This window comes from Osmerus mordax, chromosome 10, assembly GCF_038355195.1.
Source record: "Osmerus mordax isolate fOsmMor3 chromosome 10, fOsmMor3.pri, whole genome shotgun sequence".
Classification (NCBI taxonomy): Eukaryota; Metazoa; Chordata; class Actinopteri; order Osmeriformes; family Osmeridae; genus Osmerus; species Osmerus mordax.
Genome location: NC_090059.1, coordinates 12,446,632 through 12,465,619, shown reverse-complemented (window position 1 = coordinate 12,465,619; position 18,988 = coordinate 12,446,632). Strand labels below are relative to the sequence as shown.

The window sequence follows — 18,988 nt, the reverse complement described above, 5'->3', positions numbered from 1 at the left end:
GAGGTCTGAATAAGGAATGGGTGTGTGTGTTTGTAAATGTGTGTTGTGCGTACTGTGTGTGTGTGGCTTTTCTTTTACAGAATCTTGAACCCGACTTCTAGCGCACTCACCTTTGCTGCTTGAACAATGTCATTAGCACTGGCTTGCTAGCTTCCTCCAGAATTCCCAGATTTTAAGATTGGTGTGATCTAGAGTTCACTGTTCTAGAATTGGTTCTAGAATTGTCTTGTTTTAAGACCAATTCTAGTGGAAGCATCTGTGTGATATTATTGAATGGGAAACACCACATGTTGTAGACATGCTTTATGACACCCATTCACTAACAGTTTTGCGGTGATCTGATCGCAGAGCCGTTGCATTTCATTGTATTTGACCTGTCTTAAATGGGTTCTCTTAATGCTTGGATTTATTCATGTTTTGACGTTTTGCTTCTGCAGACTTGTTTTTTTCAGCTATTGCCATCACCACAGAATATGCACTGTAACAAAGTCAAATGGACATGCAGCTATACTGCAGCTCAAGTGCTTCATGTGGTGACCAAACAAAGCTGTTGCTTTGAACAATTCACTCTTCATTCATCATTATTATTCATTGTTAAAACCTTTACCCCTCCATCCACCCCAATCCCTCCCACAACCCCAGGGAGAGCAGGCCAGAAACATTCCTGTTGAGTCCGTGACGGAGGAGCAATTCACTGACGAGGACGGAAACATCGTCACCAGAAAAGTAACCATCTCCATCAACCATCCCCACCTCCCTGCATATCCCCTGTAATCTGTATCTCCTCTACCTCCTCATACCCCCCCAGCTGACCCCATCACCCACCTCCACCCATCTCCTCCTACAGGTGATCAGGAAGGTAGTGCGCCGTGTGGGTGCAGGCTCAGAGGAAGAGAAAGGAGCAGCGGAAAGAGCAGGAGCTACAGGAGCAGGAACAGGAGGAGGAGGAGGAGGAGGAGGAGGAGGAGGAGGAGGGAAGGGCAGGAAAAGGAGCAAACGCTCCCGGGGTGGCCAAAAGGCTGAGAAACAGGAAGAGGAGGAGTCAAAGAGCTCCAAGGGTTCCACTGAGGCCCAGAAGGGAAAAACTGAGGTTGGCACAACTGGCCCCAGACCAGAATGATGGACTACGATCCAATATACACTCTAGCATACAATACAGATCATGTGGCCAGTCCTGCTGTTTCACATACCTGGAAGCAATAAGAAGTGAACTAAACTTAGATGCATAATCTGTCCTATATACACTTTGTATGCTAGTTTGGATATTGGATGTTGTCTGTGTAGTGTGTGGAGTGCAGTGGGATGAGGACAGACCAAACTCATCTGGTCACAAAGGCCAAATCTTCAGTCTGCTGTGGCTCTATTGGCATGTTTCCATCTGACCATTAACCCCCTTCTTTAACAATTTCTCTCTTTTAGCATGTCATCTTTATAGAAACCAACATAGATGATCTTCCAGAATGACCATTTTGTCTCTGCTGCGTGTGAGATTTGTCTGGCCTGAGGGTATAAATTCAGACCTTCCTGTACCTAAAGCCTCTTTCTGTCTGTCTGTCTCTCCCTCGGCAGTCTGGAGAAGGAGCAAAGGGGAAACAGGGGAAGAAAAAGTCTCAATCGTAACAGTGGTGTTCTCAACCTGGTATGTACTGTGTACTGTAGACCTGTGTGTGAGGACATCAGCCATGTTGTGAGCCAAATACCTTTTTACCCTGCTTGTTTAGTGGTGTATTATAGAGGCTTTTGTAAAAATGTGCTTTGGCGAAGTCTTTTTTAAGCAAAGTGCAGACACAGCCAAACAGTTCTCAAACAAAACACAGGAGAGATTCAGATCTTTTGTGTTTTTGCTAATCCCCTAAGGCTCACCCTGTTCATCACCTATAGTCCGGAGAGGCTAGCAGTTTTGTTTACTAGATTTATCTGGCAAAGTCTAGTTATTTACTTTATCCGTCAACAACTGTAAAAGACCTATCAAGTGAAGTCAATCTAATGTGGTTTCTTGGTGTGCATTTTGATTTACAGATTTGTTAATGTTTCCTAATTTGCATAATCCTCGGTGGGAAAATGACTGGAACCTCAGAAGGAGAAATCAGCCAATCAGAACGTGTGCCTGCTGCTTTCACATTAACGCATGGTTTTCAGCAAGATGACTTCATTTGATTTCGCATGAGCATGACATACACACTTCTTCTGTCAACAACTTTGGGGGCGACTAGCCTGTGACCTTCGACATATGACCTACAGAAGAACGGTGGTGTCCACTTCCTCATTATTGACCAATGAGAGGAGAGTCTGCAGCATGAAAAGATGCGATGAAAGATGGCACAAAAGGAAATGTGATTGACAGGTGCAGAGGGACACTTCTGAGGCACCTCCTAGTCTGCCGCCTTACCCATCTCTGCCCCCAGAACCACCTTACGGGGCTGTACAACGTGGCTTTGCTTTTTAATGGATACATTGGGTGATTCTGTTGTATATAAATGACACTGTACAAATCAAATAAAAAAATGAATACGTAGCTCACAGATTATGTTTATGCACTGGTAGGATGGCTTGGCGATAAAGAAGTGCATTTGGGAATGAAATGCCAATAATGGCTCACTCCACCTTTATAAAAAACGCTTGGGTGTGACTTCACATGTTCTTGGAAGCACAGGTGATGGAAGCACGATTTAAATCGACAAGGAGGACATTTCTGTCTGATCCTCTTGAGATTCTCTGACTGTAGAAAATCAGCTGATGTGAATACTCAGTCTGTCATCTTCCGAGTACTGATATTTTGATGCATGTGATTCACCTAATTTTAGTTATCTTTTCATTTTTTCTTTTCTATTTTGCAAACACTGTATTATGAATTAGCAAAGGGTTGTTGGTACTTCCTCTGTCTGTGTACGTTCATGGCGCTAGACCAGTACGTCACTACACTATGACTGTTTTTATTCAAACACATGAACACCCCCCCCCATTGGAGTGATAGAAGAGACCCGCTCCATAGCAAAGCTTCATGATAAAGAACTCACCTCCTTCAGTACAGTTTAAATGCCACTGCTATTACAGGCTTGGAGACCCATGAGAGCAATTATCTGAATGTATATGTAGACTGGCACATTGTGAACTTTAATACACTGTCATCCTGTGTATTGGCGATAAGATGTACAAGTCTTTCTGCCAGTGGCAGAAGACTGCCAATTCTTTGTAATCATCTTAGCAGTGTAATATTAGGGAGTGAAGCTACTGTGGTTTGAAGGGGCCTTTTTATTTGAGGGGGATTGTTTGTTTGGTGACATTATTTTCTTTGCTTTGATTTGTTTTCATATAAGACCACCTACAAACATCTATTGATGATAGATCTGGTATCATTACTGTATGAAAAACCAACATAGCCCACACTGGATGATCCGATTCGTTATTTAAATCTGAAAAATAAATTGTGTTTAAACTGAAAAGGTGTGGCCATGTGTCATTTCGTTCCTGTCAATACATTTTCATTCATTTTATTTATTGTTTAATTTCCATATAGTTAGGTTGGTGCTGATCAGTCTATAAAAACTTGTATTCAGTAGGTAAAGTCATTGCCACAAATGGAATGTCTCCAGGAGAGTGCATTCATTCCCCAATAGTATCACAAGGTGTCGCTCTTTGCAAGTCCTTATCGAGCTGTCTGCGTAGTGAAACATGAATCACGTTGCTGTAATCAAGGTTGCCAGAATTGAAAGAAACATCATGACTAGGCTCATTCTGAACTGCAACTTGCATGGGCTTGTTAGTAATAGACTCCGCGTACGTATCTGATCCTTTATTAAAATAATTAAGATCGACTAAGTACGATCGGCCCATACAAAAACAACCTAACCTCAAGTTTGAAAGCATCTCAATAGGGGAGTATTTCTAAACCTGGCATCCCCACAGGTAATCATGGCGGACAGCGCAAGCGAGAGTGATACTGATGGGGCGAGCAGCAGTTCATCTGTCCCTCGATGTACATCCTCTTCGTCCTCTACCAAACCAAGCATTGTCATCTCTTCCTTTCGTTTAGAGGAACTAACAAACCGACTTGCCTCTCTTCAACAAGAAAACAAAGTGCTGAAAATCGAGCTTGAAACATTCAGGCTTAAATGCAGAGCCCTACAGGAGGAGAACAGGGACCTGCGAGAAGCAAGCGTCACTATTGTGAGTATCGTTAGCCAGCTCTTCAGTGTGGTGTCTGTTTGTGATGGGCTGTACACTTTAGTTTAACAACTAAAACCCCATATCTGTAACGTATGGATAGTGCTCGGACAAAGACATGCCTATGTAAAACATTGCTAGCGATAATCTACTTGTGTGCGATGCCATGCACAACACTGTCAACAGACCTTAACAGCTTCCGTAGAATTGGAATTCCCCTGGCTGAGCGCTTAAGCCAGCCTTTGTTGCAACATCAGCATCAAAACTAGCTAGCAATCTGGGTCTCTATCTACTGATGCAATGCGTAAAACAGTATGTTTCGTGCTCAATGAACTGTGCTAAGGGGTTATTTCAGGTTTGGGGACCCTATCCTTTACCGAATATCCTACAGGTTACAATACTATGGCTACACTATTCTGACCAAGCTGTCCAGTGATAGGGCATCACCTACCTACATATTATGTTATTTAGTAAAACATTGCTTCTGTTTGTGTTGGCAGCAAGCACGAGCAGAGCAAGAGGAAGAGTTCATCAGTAACACCTTGTTTAAGAAAATCCAAGCTCTTCAGAAGGAGAAAGAGACACTCGCTGTCAATTATGAGAAGGAAGAGGAGTTCCTCACTAATGAACTATCCAGGAAACTTGTGCAGGTAATTTCAGACTTCATGGATGGTCTTAGTTGTCTGTATGTGTGTATGTGTGTCCACCTGACCCCATCCTATCCCTCCAAATCAGTTGCAGCATGAGAAGGTTGAGCTGGAGCAGCAGCTGGAACAGGAGCAGGAGTTCCAAGTCAACAAGCTGATGAAGAAGATCAAGAAGATGGAGAACGACACCATCTCCAAACAGCTCACCCTGGAACAGGTACAACATCACATACAGCTCATAGTTCAACAGGTACCCTCAGAACGTATCCTACTACTGGCTCTCCCTTAAGCTTCTTGTTGACTGATTGCTTAGCAACAGATAGTAATGACCAAGTTGGTATCAAATATGCATCTGTGATTGTGTTTTGATTTGGATCAGAGGGTAAGAAATAGTATGAAATGGTGAGCACTGCCTTTTTCCTTGACTGTCTATCGCCAGTCTCTTTCAGATTGTATATCTGTCCTCCTGTATGTTTTTCTTCATGTGTCTCTGCTTCTGTTTGTCTGCAGCTGCGGAGGGAGAAGATAGACCTGGAGAACACTCTAGAACAGGAGCAGGAGGCGCTGGTCAACCGCCTGTGGAAGAAGATGGACAAGCTGGAGGCAGAGAAGAGGTCAGAGGAGATGCTTGTGCAACAGTACACTGGTGGTGTACTGTACAATGGAACCAGTCTGAGCCCGCAAGGTCACTCAGTTTCCGCAGTTCGTTCGGTAAAGTAGGGCAATGAACCGTAACACTACACCCCACCTGTGGTTACTTACCACAGGAGACGTTTGCTGTGGTTTTATTCGAGTTCTCATCCTGTTGTGTTTTGGTCAGTTTACAGGGGTGTGTTTAAGGTCTACTTGGTATGGTGTTATTTGCTATATTTTCAAGCATGGTTAAAGCAAATACTGTTAACTATTAGGTGTCTGTAAGTAACCCCTTACCTATCATCTTGTTTTCCCAGAATTCTCCAGGAGAAACTTGACCAACCCCTGTCCGCTCCACCATCTCCAAAGGGTATCGCCATGGACATTGACTCTCCAGAGAACATGATGCGCCACATTCGGTTCCTGAAGAACGAGGTGGAACGGCTGAAGAAGAACCTTCGCAGCGCTGCACTGCAACGTCAGTTTGTAAATCCTCGAACCCAGCCCATGTTCTATAGAACATTACCAATGGTCGTAGAATCCAAAATATCTTCTATAGAACCCAAACTATGTTCCTTGAAAGCCTGTTCCTGTTTCACTGGAGTTTTGGGGGGATTATTGTTTTATCATTGTCCCCATGTTCCTGTCATACTCTTGTTGGCCACTAGATGGGGGTGGCTGACAGTTCTTTCAGGAAACGCCCCATTTGTCTAGCTGGCAACTGATGACATTCTGAACCAATGTTACCTCAACATACACAACAAGCCTCTAGGCTTGTAACAAAACGTGTGTTTTCCCCCCCTGCTACCCCAGACACAGAGAAGCGGGCCCAGTACATTGAGGAGGAGCGTCACATGCGAGAGGAGAATGTTCGTCTTCAGAGGAAGCTGCAGAGAGAGATGGAGAGACGGGAAGCCCTCTGCAGACAATTGTCTGAGAGTGAATCCAGCCTGGAGATGGATGATGAGAGGTGCGGATCGAGAGAAGGAGCTGAGGAGAGAGGGGAAGGTAGAGAGATGGATAGACCAGTCTGGACATGGAAGACTGAGAGGAAGTTATTGAGGAATGAATGAAGGAAAGAATCGAGGTGAAAGGAAAGAGCTAGCTGTTTAGTCTATGGCAGGGTGAGACTGGTCATTTGTCCTAATACAGCACTTTGACCCCCCCCATCTTCAGTGTTAAAACAGGAATGTCCATTCTCTGTTGTTGCTGTTGCAGGTACTTCAATGAGATGTCCGCTCAGGGCCTTCGCCCCCGGACTGTGTCCAGTCCCATCCCTTACCCCCCCTCCCCCAGCACCAGCAGACCCATCTCCCCAGGTATCCACATGCTCCACACACATGCACACACACGGTCTTGAACATTAAAAGGCCTGCTCCGACAGGCCATTGCCACCCTGCCTACATGCTGCACACACATTGGTCATTCTTTAACTTCAAATACCAGTTATTATTTCAAATGGGACAATTATTGTTCTTTCTTGAGGGACAGCACTGCATTTGTGTTAACTCAAATTATTTACAGTGTGGGACAGTACTTCCTTTTGACTGAGCTTGAGCAAAGCCATGTGTGGTGTGCGTGTGTGCGTGTATGTATGTGTCTGACTGACCTTTTTGCTCTTCCTGTTCAGCCTGTTTCAGGTTGAAGGTGTTATCTTTCCCTTCTGGAGAGCTATGTGTTGCCCTTCATCCCAGAGTACAGGTTTAAACAATATGATGGACGATGGGAGGAAGCTTCCCACTGATGTGAGCCTGTGGGGTTTGACAAGATAGGAGAACAACTGTGGAACTGTGTCCTTATTCAGACCCTGAGAGAGGAGATGGCAGAACTTAAGGAAGGATGGAGAGGTTACAGTAGAGATAATGAGGAAAGAAACAATAGCTACTCCAACTCTCTATGTCTAACCAAGTCTCTGGGTGCCAGCTCAGCCTTTTGTCCCAGTGTACCCTGGGATACCTGATAGTCTGGGAAGTCTATCTTATCTCTGGTTCACCTTCAACACACTTCACCTTCCCTGGGTTTGGTTGATCATTAACAATGGAGCACTTTCTGTGTCTCTGACATGGAAGGGATGTGTGTGCATATGAGTGTGTGTAATTCAGGTATAGGCGTTGTCAGTTACATAAGAGACTGAGGAAGGGAAGTGTTGTTTGGACTGTGTGCTAGGCCTAGGCCTGGAGAGTCTGTTTGATCATAGCTAATGGCCATGGGACCTGGCTTAGCCTGGGTGGAGGACCTTACTCTGCCTGGGCAGTTTCAGGAAAACAATGAAAATACTGTCTGCCTGCCAATCCAAGCATTCTTACTTTTAGATGTTTCCCGAATTGTCATCAAACTCTCAAACTGTGAAAATGCAAAGTAGTGTCAAGTTCTGTCTTTGATGGCCTGTCTGTGTCTGAAGCAGGTCTGCCATACCCCAGTCACACTGTGGGCTTCACCCCTCCTAGCACCCTGACCAGAGCTGCCATGTCCTCCTTTTACAACACACCTGCTCTGCACGGCCATGTGGGGGGAACACATTCCGTCCCAGTAAGTGTGTGTGTGTGTGTGTGCCTGTGGGCGTACTCTTTGCTCTGTGGTAAATTATGACGTTTACATTTAAAATAACCTGGAAACATTCTGGTCAGTAAGAGGCTCTAATTGGGTCTAGAAACTTATAACAACTCATTTCTGTGTGTGCACGGTCTATTTTAAAGCCATACCAATCAGGCCACATACAGTAAACCCTCCACAGACAACCGGGGAAAGAAAGTATGGTTGTACACAAGGCCTACTTCCTTCCTGTCTTCACTTCCATTTTGCTACTCAAGTCTCTTCATGAAGAGCTATTGTACGTGTACAGGAAATGACTAGGACAGGGTGTCCTAGTCCACGTGGACCAGACTATATTTAGGGCTTTAATACCACACAGACTCAGCGTAGACTCAGTTGACAGCATACAATAGGGACTTTGGGGCAGGGCATTTTAACCCAGAGGGGAAGGCACTTCCATGAACTATTGTACCTGCAAAGCCATCTTCTGTTGCAACTGCTATTGTTGAACATAATGTGTCATGGTAAATTCAAAATACTGGGTTTCACAGGTATTGCCAGACCAATTGTGTATTAGTCTGGAACCTCTCAGTTCTATTTTGGGTTTCCAATTGGCGTTATCTACAGGCGCAGACCAAAATGCCTGTGGACGCAATTGGATAGCTGCAGCCAATCAGAGCAAGGAAATGATGGCCTGACTTATCCTCAGACCCTTGACCTCTCTTCTGCTTTCAGAGACCCTCCCCACGAAGGAGCAACAGTCCAGACAAGTTCAAGAGACCCACGCCCCCTCCCTCCCCCAACACCCAGCCAGGCATACCTGCCCCGCACCCTCCACCAGCTCATCACTCACCTGGCCAGTCCACATCCTCACAGGCATCTACATCCCAGCATGCTTTGCACCAGCACCAGTCATAATGCACGAGCTCTGATGTAGAAGCAGCGGACTAAGACCAGTGTCACAGAAGCTGTGGTTTCTGGGATGGTTTTGGTGATTCTGCTGAGTGTTCTGTGAGGACAACACTCTCACCTGCACTGACGTCATCTCTGCTTATGCCATTACGGACCCTCATCCTAATTTCATTTTCAGTTTTACAGTCATTTCTTTAGCGTAATAGGCGTGCAGTGTGTTTGCTGTTGAAATGTTGATATGCTGCTGGGTAGTGTATTCTTAAGGGTTTGTGTTTTGTGTGTTTTTGACATTACTGTCAACATGCTTGTGGAGTCTGTGTCTCACTCCAAAAGTGGTCTTAAACACCGTAGTTCATATAGGATTAAGTGTTTATTAAGGTAGTGTATTTTGAACAAGGGTCTGACAATTCTTCTAAAGATAATCGCATTGCAGATGCATCCACACATTAAATTCACACTGTTGCGTTTTGAGATGTTGACAATATCTAACAGAAGGGTGACGCTATTGCTATAAATAACAGTTTTAGCAAGTAATACCAAATGACAGAATATTATAAAGTGACGTGTCATTAGGTTTTTGCCAGCTTTAAACAAATAAATTCCGTAAAACGTTCATTTAAAGACTTAAATGTAATGATAAGGAACACTGGCCTGCCATTTTGCAAGGCCATGAGTTTGTACGTGGAGCTAGTAACTAGGACATGCCAACAGGATGCACACAAAGTTGTTAGTGGTGTCCTTTGACACGTTAAAATGTTAAAAAGCAGGCATGATTTTCCGCCGACCTAGTGTAATTGCACTGTCAATATAAGACGGTCGATCTGCATGGACAATACTGTAGCATCTGCTACGCACAGTCCACTTCTCGTTAACAGCTGACTTAACACCAGACAAGGTACCATACTGCCCTGTTTCCGGTTGCGTCTGAGGGGTTGTTCATGTCTCTTAACATACTTCCTAGTTTCCTCAGAGTTGGCTTAATTTTATCCCACTAGTACCAACCTGAAACCGTTCTGTCCATATTACTCATTAGATGCAGTGGGTGTTGGCGCTAGAACCTACTGCTCAGCTTTTTGTGCTCAGCTTGGCTTGATTCAATGTCAGATCTGGCTTTCTTAAAAAGATGATCAACTCCTTCGCATTGTTTTATTTTTGCGAATATTTAATTTGATGTGAGAATAATTTGTTTTTGTTTGATTAGTAGGTTATTTGTGTATCGTTCTGGCTTTAGTAAATGCTTTCATGTAAGACTGTTGTTGACATATGAATGTAGGCCTAATAATGTTGATGTTTTCTTCTTATACTCATTATAATCACCTCAGAGCCTTAACTCACTGTGGTAGGCTATTGCTTTTTATTGGCATTATCTAGCTTCTCCCCACATTAAATAAAAAAAAGCCTTAATATGTGATCATATGCTTAACGTTTTTCAACAAAACACTGTGCGTGTGGCGCTCTTAACCACCCTACTCCTCCAGGCCGTTTCTTAAAAAAATGATGTCGTTTTCCTGTTGCTTTTGCACGTGCGTGTTTTTTTTTTACCCCAAAACAGTAGGCTGTGTGAACATAAAAAATAAGAATTTGACCCATATTTTATCATCTTAGGAATGATTAAATAATATTAAATAAATACAATGAGGACCATTATTTTCAGCAGTTTTCAACCCACATTTGACTAATGCTTTGCCGAGCACGTGTGACGGTTTGGCAGTGTTGTTATTGCGGAGAACCGGTTCAGACTGGTGCTGTGCAGACACTTTGATGGGCTTCATAATAAAATATTTAATTACATAGTCGATATGTGCACAATACAGCAAAGCACTATTTTATTTTGTAATGTACCCTATTTAATGTTTACTCGAAATGCATGCCATAAGATGTGGAATTAGAGATGGCTCCAGGTCTCTTTACCGTAACCACTTGAAAAGCTTCGTGATTATAACTATTTAAACAATAAAGACTGTAGAATTACCCTATGCTTGTTTTCGGTTTTGCTATAGACGACCTATTTGAGAAGGATGGAGGTACATTATCATCTCTGGGCATTTTTGATGTTTTAAACAGCTGCAGTGACATCTCACTGTAAGAGGAAGTTGAAGTACAGCAATTCTGTAGGACCAGAGAGAACAGCTTCAAACCGGTTTCAGCGCTTGGCAACAAAAGCTCAACCATATTGTACGGGTCTCATTCAGCAACAGAGGATGCCACATCAACATATACCACTTCAGGATTATAGAAGAAGCTACAGTAGGTTTATAACAGAAATTATGGTTGGGCTATGATATTTGTATTTTGCGGCGTAGCGCTGTCCATCTCCACAGCATACTGCTGAGTTTACGGCTACTCTACAACTGCAGGTGCCAATTAAATAAAGGTAAGTTTCATCATCCTTGCAATAGGCTACTTTGATGAAATAATACCAATTGTGTAAATGTGTGATCTAGTGTCTACATTACCTGCATTGTTGATATACTTATAACATGTAATAACAAATCAGATAATAGTAGCTCAACATTTAATGTCTCAGCTGCGTTTTATTTATTTTTTCAGAACTGTTTTGTCTGAACAAAGGATACACAGGATAGGCTTCTCCTGAATTCAGAGTAGTTTTCTTACAGCAACGAAAGTTTTGGATTTCTGAATATATTTCTACTATGTAACAGAAGTTCCTAAAAGAGATGAACGCTCTCGGCATCACCCGGTAGATCAAAGCGCGTGAGCTTGGCTCCGAGCTGCCCGGTTACAGTAGCCTACACACGTCAGTAGCGTTGGTGTTAAAAACAGCTCGATATGTGAAGTTAATTATCAAATGCCTTTTCCAGGCTCTAGACAGGGTTACAGTCGTGGAGCTAATAATCTAATATTTTTTTTAGTTCTACAACGTTTTATATATTATTTTTATTTATACACTGGTTGGGGTTTCTCTTTGTCATAGTTTGAGCTAATATGTGTTGTCTAATTTCTGTTTCTCTGGCCTTCCTCCAGGACTGCTGTCTCCAGTGAGTCTGTCAGCATGAGTTCTCGTCAGGGCAGTAACAACATTAGAAAGCCCCTGGATGGGGGCTGGGGCTGGGCCATTGTGGTGGCCTGCTTCCTGGCTCAACTCCTGGCCTACGGCTCACCACAGTCTGTGGGTGTGATCTACCCAGAATGGCTTAGTGCCTTCCAGGAGAGCAAGGCTATGACAGCCTGGGTGGGCTCTCTAGTCTCTGGAGTGGGACTCATAGCAAGTAAGTAGCCAGTCCCGAGGTTGTGCAAGTTAGTTTGTGTCTGTGTAGAAGTGACAAGTTGTTTGTGTACATTGAATTGTGTACGCAAGGATAATTACTTTATATCCAGAAATTAACAATCAGTTCAGTCAGATATTGAGTGCCTCTAGAAATAGATGTGGTCACATTTAGACAGGACACATAATTCGAGACATCCATAGACTAGTTAGTACCTGGTATTCCTAACTGTTTCTCCATAGCTTCAGTGAGCAGGGCTTGGATACATGTTCTGTTCCTTTTCTCACTCTCTCTTACTCCTCCTCTTTTCCAGGTCCTATCTGCAGTGCGTGTGTGGTCAATTTCGGAGCACGGCCTGTCACCATCTTCAGTGGAGTTATGGTCTCTGGGGGTCTGATGCTCAGTGCCTTCGCGCCCAACATCCCCTTCCTCATCTTCTCCTATGGCCTTGTCGTCGGTAGGTCCCCTCAAAACCCACAAGTCATCCGTTCAATCAGTATCATTCTTAAGTTGAGACACCACACATAAAACTCACATACTATTTCTAGAAAACTCTGATCGGACAATAAATACGACCGGAAAAAACGTCATAAAGACCTCTGTATACATCTGATGAAGGGAAAAAGACAATAACTAAACAGCAAGAACAAGGATTATTAAGATGATAATCAGTCTGTTATGTGTGAATTCTTTGTAATAACAGTAGATTGTTATGAGGAGTGTGGTAGTGTGTGGTATTCAACTGTATTTAGTTGTATGTGTGTGGGTTGTGTCTAACAGGTCTGGGCTGTGGACTGGTCTATGCCGCTACCCTGACTATCACCTGCCAGTATTTTGACAAGAAGAGAGGCCTGGCTCTAGGAATTGTCACCACAGGTAACTAGACTGCCTGTACCAGGCCACTGTCAGTATTCATAATGCAAAAAGCTTCCTAACATCAGATAAGTTAAGTCAATAAATAATGACAGTAGGAAAAATAAAGAAGAAGATGAACAATCTTTGTGTTTCTTTTTTTTCTTTTCTCCTCTCTTTCTTCCTCATCCTTTTCTCCAGGCACTAGCGTAGGGGGCTTCCTCTATGCCACGGCTCAGAACGAACTCATCGAGCTGTTTGGCCTTGAAGGATGTCTGCTCATTATCGGTGCCCTGGCCCTCAACATCATTGCCTGCGCTGGCCCCATGAGGCCCCTGGTACTGCCTGCCTACTACCTCCGCCAGCGGGCAGCAGCTCTGGAGCAGGCAGAGGGGCACCTGTATGATAAGGCTCTGCTGGCAGAGGAACCTATCAAACCTGCCAATGAGAAGCAGCCACAGGCCTGTCACATGCTAATCACCATAGAAACCAAAGACCCTCTGGCCTATGAGAAGAGCCTGCTAAGTTGTTCCGCCCTGGTGAAGCTAATTAAGACTAAGCAAAAGGACTACTGCAGGTAACAGAGTTACATGTGTGGCACTGTGTTGTACTGATGTGTTGTATTCGATGACTATTATCCAACCCATGGATCCATTATTTTTCTCTCTTTCATGTTGTTGCTGTTTTTGTATTCATACCGACCTTGTCCTCCTCTAGATACATATGTTCCACATCAGAGCTGCTCCAGGACCGTGTCTTCATGGCGCTCTGCGTCTCCCTCTTCCTCTACTCGCTGGGGGCCTACCCCCCCCTCCTCTTCATGGAGGACGTGGCTCAGACCCGTGGCCTGGTGGAGACGGTCAGCGTCATCCCCCTCGTCTCTATCACCGCCATCTGCGCAGGCGTGGGCAAGCTGGCCCTGGGCGCCATGGCTGACCTGCCCTTCGTCAACAGCGTGCTGCTGTACGCGTTCACCCTGACAGGCAGCGCCGGTGCCCTGCTCCTCATCCCGGTGACACGGTCCTACGTGGGGCTGCAGGTGCTGTCGGCCGCGCTGGGCTTCTTCTCTGGGAACTGGTCCCTGACGCCCTACGTGACTACGGAGGTGGTGGGGATCGAGCGCTTTACCCAGGCCCACGGCATCCTCATGCTGTTTGGGGGCTTCGGCATCATGCTGGGATCCCCTGTTGTAGGTGAGGAGGACTGTGTGTATGAAGGTAGAGTGTGTTTGTCTGGTGTGGTGTGGGGTGTGGAGGGCTTTCTTTTGGTCTTAGATGGTAGGTAGGAGATGGCAGTTGGGGTACTTTTAAAAACAAGTGCACATAGACAAAGAACAGCAACTGAACATGTTGATGGTTCAACTGAACAAACTAATTTAAGGTTTTGTTTCCTTTGTGTTTGTTTCAGGCTTCTTATATGACTGGACCCAGTCCTATGACCTGGCTTTCTACCTCAGTGGGGGAGGAGTGCTCTTGGGGGGGCTCTGTCTGTTCCTGTCTGCCCTGCCCTGTCTGGATCACCCCAAACCCCAACCCCCCCAGCCACAACCAGACCTTCTCCAGCCTCCTGAGGTCCTTCGCCCAGAACCCCCTCACCCAGACCCAGAGTACCCCAGCACCTGTGACATGGTAGCCTCTGTGGCCTAAAGTGCTGACATGGTCTAATTGTTGCTGAATGGTTCAAATACAGTGTAATTGTAATTGGAGGTTTTTCAGTTTCTGTCACAGTCGATACAGGGAGTGAGTTATGTGAGTTGATAGCCTTTGTTTTACACAGTGGGTTAGGGGGGAATTCATGAATTGAGATTCACTTCTTGTACTCGTTCAAGTGAAAACTTGAATGTAATAAGTAGACTATTTTCTGAACAACTTAATGCTGAAGAAGACACTTTTTCCGTGCTCCTGTGTACAACATGCCAGTCACAGCGTGTTGAGATGTTCAGGAGGATATGCAGTTTGGTCTGACTGGCAGACTGTACAGTTTTATGGACTGACCTTGTTTTTTTGTTGCCCAAGCCTTGTAAACAACACCACCAATCATTGAGAGCCACACAGTTAGTCCAGGCCATGTTTACAGTATGAGTGAAACTGTCATTCAAAAATGGCCGCTAATGAAAAGTTCCCTTTTTTGACTCGTTGATGATGAGGTGTGTGTGTGCACATTAGGGGTTTAGTCCCCAAGAAATAACTGACATGATCTGAAAGCAGCATGCTCAAGGCTTCTTCCTGTTGTTGTTGTTGTTGTTATTGGATAAGCTAAGGGTCGGCCAGGTTGTTTTCAGTATGCAGAGGCTTGAATACTCTCAACCTTTTGTATTTTTATCGGAAAATATGTAAATGTGTTTTTGACTGACTATCATCAGTCAGTTTTACTGCCTGTCATATATCTGCAGTATCTATCTAACTCAGATCTGTTTTCACTGTCTGTGTATTGTATATGATTCTTTATTTGTTTTGTGGATGAAGTTCTGCCCTTTACTGCATGTTCTATTTGGTGACCATTGAGGTCTAGACCTGGTTCAAATACTTTCACTTTATTTAGTTCAACCAGTGCATGGAAACCAGTGGAACGGTCCCAAAAGTACAGACTGAAGACTAAATCCAATGCACCTCAAATACTGTGTTGTCTGGATTATCTGGGTTTATTTGACTCAGGGTAGATGCATTTGATGTGAGGTATGAGAACAAGATGGGTGTGCACTTTATCCTAGAGGAACATGGAGTCCTTCTGACTACCTAGTTAGGGCCGCTGTAATTTATTTGTCTGACCACACACTCATACCAAAGTGCTTGATTCTAAATCTACCACTGCTAACTCTCCTATTGTGGGATATCATTTCCCTCCCTTAAGGTAAAATGTGCTCACTCGAAGGATTTGAAGAATTCTCAAGAAATGTATTTATTTTTGTGAGACGCTAATATGCTCAATCGGATCAGGCTGACTATATTTTGAACTGTAAAGCAATAAATATGGCTCAGGCAGTAGCCTGTTGTTTATTAATATTAAATATTAAATATGTGACTGAAATGGTTCGCTGCATCAGATGAGCAGTTTGACGTAGGGGACTGTTCAGAAACAAGCACATTGATTATGATTCTTATTTTTCCTGACATGATCCCTACAACCCTGTCAACAATATGTAACTTGAAAAATGAGTAGTTTTTTTTATGATAATGGTTTGCAATGTCACCCACCATTATACCACAGATATCCTTGTTGCCTTTTGTGACCCAATATTTCGGTTGAGAAAACACCTTTTTGCCATTTGTTATTTATATACTGTCTTTTTTAATGTTTGTATCTGTTTGTATGTCATTTTTTAAATAAAGTACATTTTGACACTGAGAAGTCACATATTGTCTATTGCTGGTATTAATTATCAAAGTTTTGACGTCAGTTCAGTCAAAATATATGTTGACCTGCAAAATAGAGAGTCAGGAATTGGGATTTGGTTGGTATTTTTATTGCATGCATGTGTCCCTCCTCTCACATAAACATATTCCAACCCTCCCTTAGTATATGTGGTTGTTTACAAAAGGCTCTTTCATTGCTGAGGGGTTGGGGGAGAGGCAGGCAGTAGGCTTGTTTTTACCCAAGAGCCTCTGGTATTCAACACTAGACCTACTCATCCCACACTGTACCCCACCCAGCCATTCACCCTGCTGAGTTACACACCCTTCCATTCACATTGTATGGTACTTTTATTACACTAAATGCTGTGTCTGCCCTGGTTTAAGGGTGTTTATGAATAGGAAGTGAAGTTGTTCTGTCAATAATGCCTACATCTAATGCGACCACTATATAACCACTATAGCCTGTGGTGTTAAGGGGACAGAGCCTAGCTTAGGTCTGTACACAAGGGGGCAGTGTTGTTATGTTTTACATGACAACAGTGTAGACACTGTACATTACACTGTACATGACAACAGTGTAGACACTGTACATTACACTGTACATGACAAAGTTCTAGTGTGCAGTATATATGTGACTAGATTCATTCTTTGCATTAAAAGTCTTATTTGTATTAAAAGTAAGTTTTCCATGCTTACAGCATTTTTGCTGGTATGAAATCATCTTGAACACTGCATGGATGGACATGCATGTGTAGGTGGAAAGGAGAAATGAGGAGGTGAAAAAGAGAGAGTGAGGAAGAGATAGAGGTGAAGAGGGAGAGGGAGAGGACTTTGCCTCTTACTCTTCCGTGCTTGTCTCACTCACCAGTCTAACGGAAATCAATGGTTGTCTTGGTCTCCATAGTAACGGCCATGAGACAGGGGCCGGTTTCCTCTTCTGGCAGGTGTGTGTTTAGATATTTCTGTTTGATCCCTGTAAAAATAGAACTTGGCTAGAAGTATGGAAAGAATCCTTGCAGGGAAAAATAATGAAAATAATTTCAAGAATTAAAGCTGCATGCAGCATTGAGCAGCGGTCCAAGCATCGAGACGACTGAACACTTCCAGGCGGTCTAACTTTTTCATCAGTGGTTCCCTCACTTTTAAAGATCTGGTCACCCATAGAGTAAAAATATTTTATCTGAGAAAATCCTCCAATAAATGGTTTCCAAATGAGCAGCTCTCCAGTAAACTGAAAATGTAATCATTGATATTTGTTCCATCACAATTATTTTTCAAAATGAGTAGGATCTCCATCCTATTTTCAATTTGTTAATAGTAATCTTTTGCCTTCTAAATCTGTATGTGTATTACTCTCAGCTCACAACACTCCCCCCCCCCCACCTTCCATTGTTGAACCACTCATCCACAAGCTTACTGATCTTACATAGTTATTGACCTGTAGACTTCTACTGAATCTTGACTGAGTGTGTGTGTGTTTGTGCGTGCCAGAGAGACAGAAGTGGGTCAGTCAAGTATCCAGTAGGAGTTCTTTGTTAAGAGCTATAATGTGATCACTGTAAAGCTTAGAGCCTATTCATTATGCTGCAGTGTATCTCAGGGAATGAGACTTAGAGGGAAAGTTTCAAATTGAGAAGGCTCAACGCATCCATTGGGTATTGTGTAGAAACTCAATGGGAGTTTAGAAACTCACATTACAATTACAGGTCCACTGGCAACCTACTGTAACCACATCTCTGTTGTATAGTTAATAAAATGTTCTTGCTTATCAAATCATATAAAATAACGTGAGCCTGTGTGTGCATGTGTACTTCATACTGGATATTGCTGCAGCCTGCAATGACCTGTGCAGATGAACACAATCCCACTACCACCGGAGGGATCGAAGGGGAGGAGAGGGAGAGGAGGTATAGAAGAGGAAGCGATATAGACTGGAGGGAGAGAGGGAGGGTGGGAGGGAGGGAGATGACTCACCCAGTAAAAGAAACCTTCTCATCACCCCTCCCTCCATCCCTCCATCCTTGTCTCTCCGCACATTTGGTAATACCCTCACTCACACACAAGAACACGCAGATGCACACACTGAACATGCCAATGAGCATTCAAGTATGCTCTCATTTCTCCTCCATAGAAATAGAGGCAGAATGGACTAGTGTGCAAAATCGAGAAGAACACCACCAGTGCTTTTAGTTGCTGGTTGGTGGAGTACATCAAAGCGCTTTTAAAGGATGACAGAGAACAGGTCAGGAGGCAGGACAGGACACTGCATGAGTGAGTCACGACTGTGTGGCGCCACCACTCAGGGAGGTCATACAGAAACACGACCCTCCCCCTCCCCTCTTCCCTCTCCACCTGGCAGCAGCTCGTTTTATGAATGGACTTGATGGGCGGGGACCCACTGCATCGTGACGTGATGTGGTTGAAAAGAACACACCCACTCCGATGCGGGAAAAGCTCCCCCAACCATAAAGCAGAAGCCCCTTAAGAGAATCACCCTTCCCATCATGTACCCCTCCCTCTTTCCCACGCAACCATCACCCCCTCCACCTCCCTCCCTCCCCTCCACCTCCCTCCCCCTCCCCCTCCCTGGTTCTCTCCCGCTCTCCCACTCTCCACCTCCCCGGCTCCCTCCTCACACCCACCTGTCCACCTATCAGAGGAGCCGTAC

At 44.1% G+C, this 18,988-nt stretch overlaps 3 protein-coding genes across 3 annotated transcripts in view; all 3 read left to right on the top strand.

Annotated features, from left to right (window-relative positions):
- ank3b (ankyrin 3b) overlaps positions 1–3,443 on the top strand; it is an 82,672-nt gene extending 79,229 nt beyond the window's left edge. Inside the window, exons 45-48 of the mRNA XM_067244242.1 lie at positions 643–726; positions 848–1,090; positions 1,570–1,639; positions 2,020–3,443. Coding sequence (XP_067100343.1) covers positions 643–726; positions 848–1,090; positions 1,570–1,620 — 378 coding nt within the window. The 3' untranslated portion in view covers positions 1,621–1,639; positions 2,020–3,443. The remainder of the gene's footprint in view (positions 1–642; positions 727–847; positions 1,091–1,569; positions 1,640–2,019) is intronic.
- A 469-nt stretch (positions 3,444–3,912) lies between these two features.
- Positions 3,913–10,848, top strand: ccdc6b (coiled-coil domain containing 6b). The gene is made up of 9 exons (XM_067244244.1): positions 3,913–4,167; positions 4,665–4,814; positions 4,900–5,028; positions 5,322–5,425; positions 5,762–5,922; positions 6,258–6,414; positions 6,663–6,763; positions 7,849–7,973; positions 8,712–10,848. Exons 1-9 carry the CDS (start codon positions 3,913–3,915, stop codon positions 8,892–8,894), a joined length of 1,365 nt encoding a protein of 454 aa, XP_067100345.1. The 3' UTR covers positions 8,895–10,848.
- Positions 10,849–11,093: 245 nt separating this feature from the next.
- On the top strand, positions 11,094–16,290 carry slc16a9b (solute carrier family 16 member 9b). Its single transcript, XM_067244243.1, has 7 exons — positions 11,094–11,262; positions 11,874–12,118; positions 12,429–12,572; positions 12,896–12,991; positions 13,169–13,544; positions 13,685–14,160; positions 14,375–16,290. The coding sequence occupies exons 2-7, from the start codon at positions 11,902–11,904 to the stop codon at positions 14,611–14,613; spliced, it is 1,548 nt and encodes a 515-aa protein (XP_067100344.1). The 5' UTR covers positions 11,094–11,262; positions 11,874–11,901; the 3' UTR covers positions 14,614–16,290.
- Positions 16,291–18,988: the final 2,698 nt, after the last annotated feature.

What these genes read in the sequence shown, in the direction of transcription:
- slc16a9b (XM_067244243.1), top strand. Translation starts at nt 11,902, where the DNA reads ATGAGTTCTCGTCAGGGCAGTAACAACATTAGAAAGCCCCTGGATGGG. An exon ending in AAGCAAAAGGACTACTGCAG is followed by an intron (nt 13,545 to 13,684) that starts GTAACAGAGTTA and finishes GTCCTCCTCTAG; the next exon opens with ATACATATGTTCCACATCAG. An exon ending in GCTGGGATCCCCTGTTGTAG is followed by an intron (nt 14,161 to 14,374) that starts GTGAGGAGGACT and finishes TGTTTGTTTCAG; the next exon opens with GCTTCTTATATGACTGGACC.
- ccdc6b (XM_067244244.1), top strand. Translation starts at nt 3,913, where the DNA reads ATGGCGGACAGCGCAAGCGAGAGTGATACTGATGGGGCGAGCAGCAGT. An exon ending in GAGAAGCAAGCGTCACTATT is followed by an intron (nt 4,168 to 4,664) that starts GTGAGTATCGTT and finishes TTGTGTTGGCAG; the next exon opens with CAAGCACGAGCAGAGCAAGA. An exon ending in CAGCAGACCCATCTCCCCAG is followed by an intron (nt 6,764 to 7,848) that starts GTATCCACATGC and finishes TGTCTGAAGCAG; the next exon opens with GTCTGCCATACCCCAGTCAC.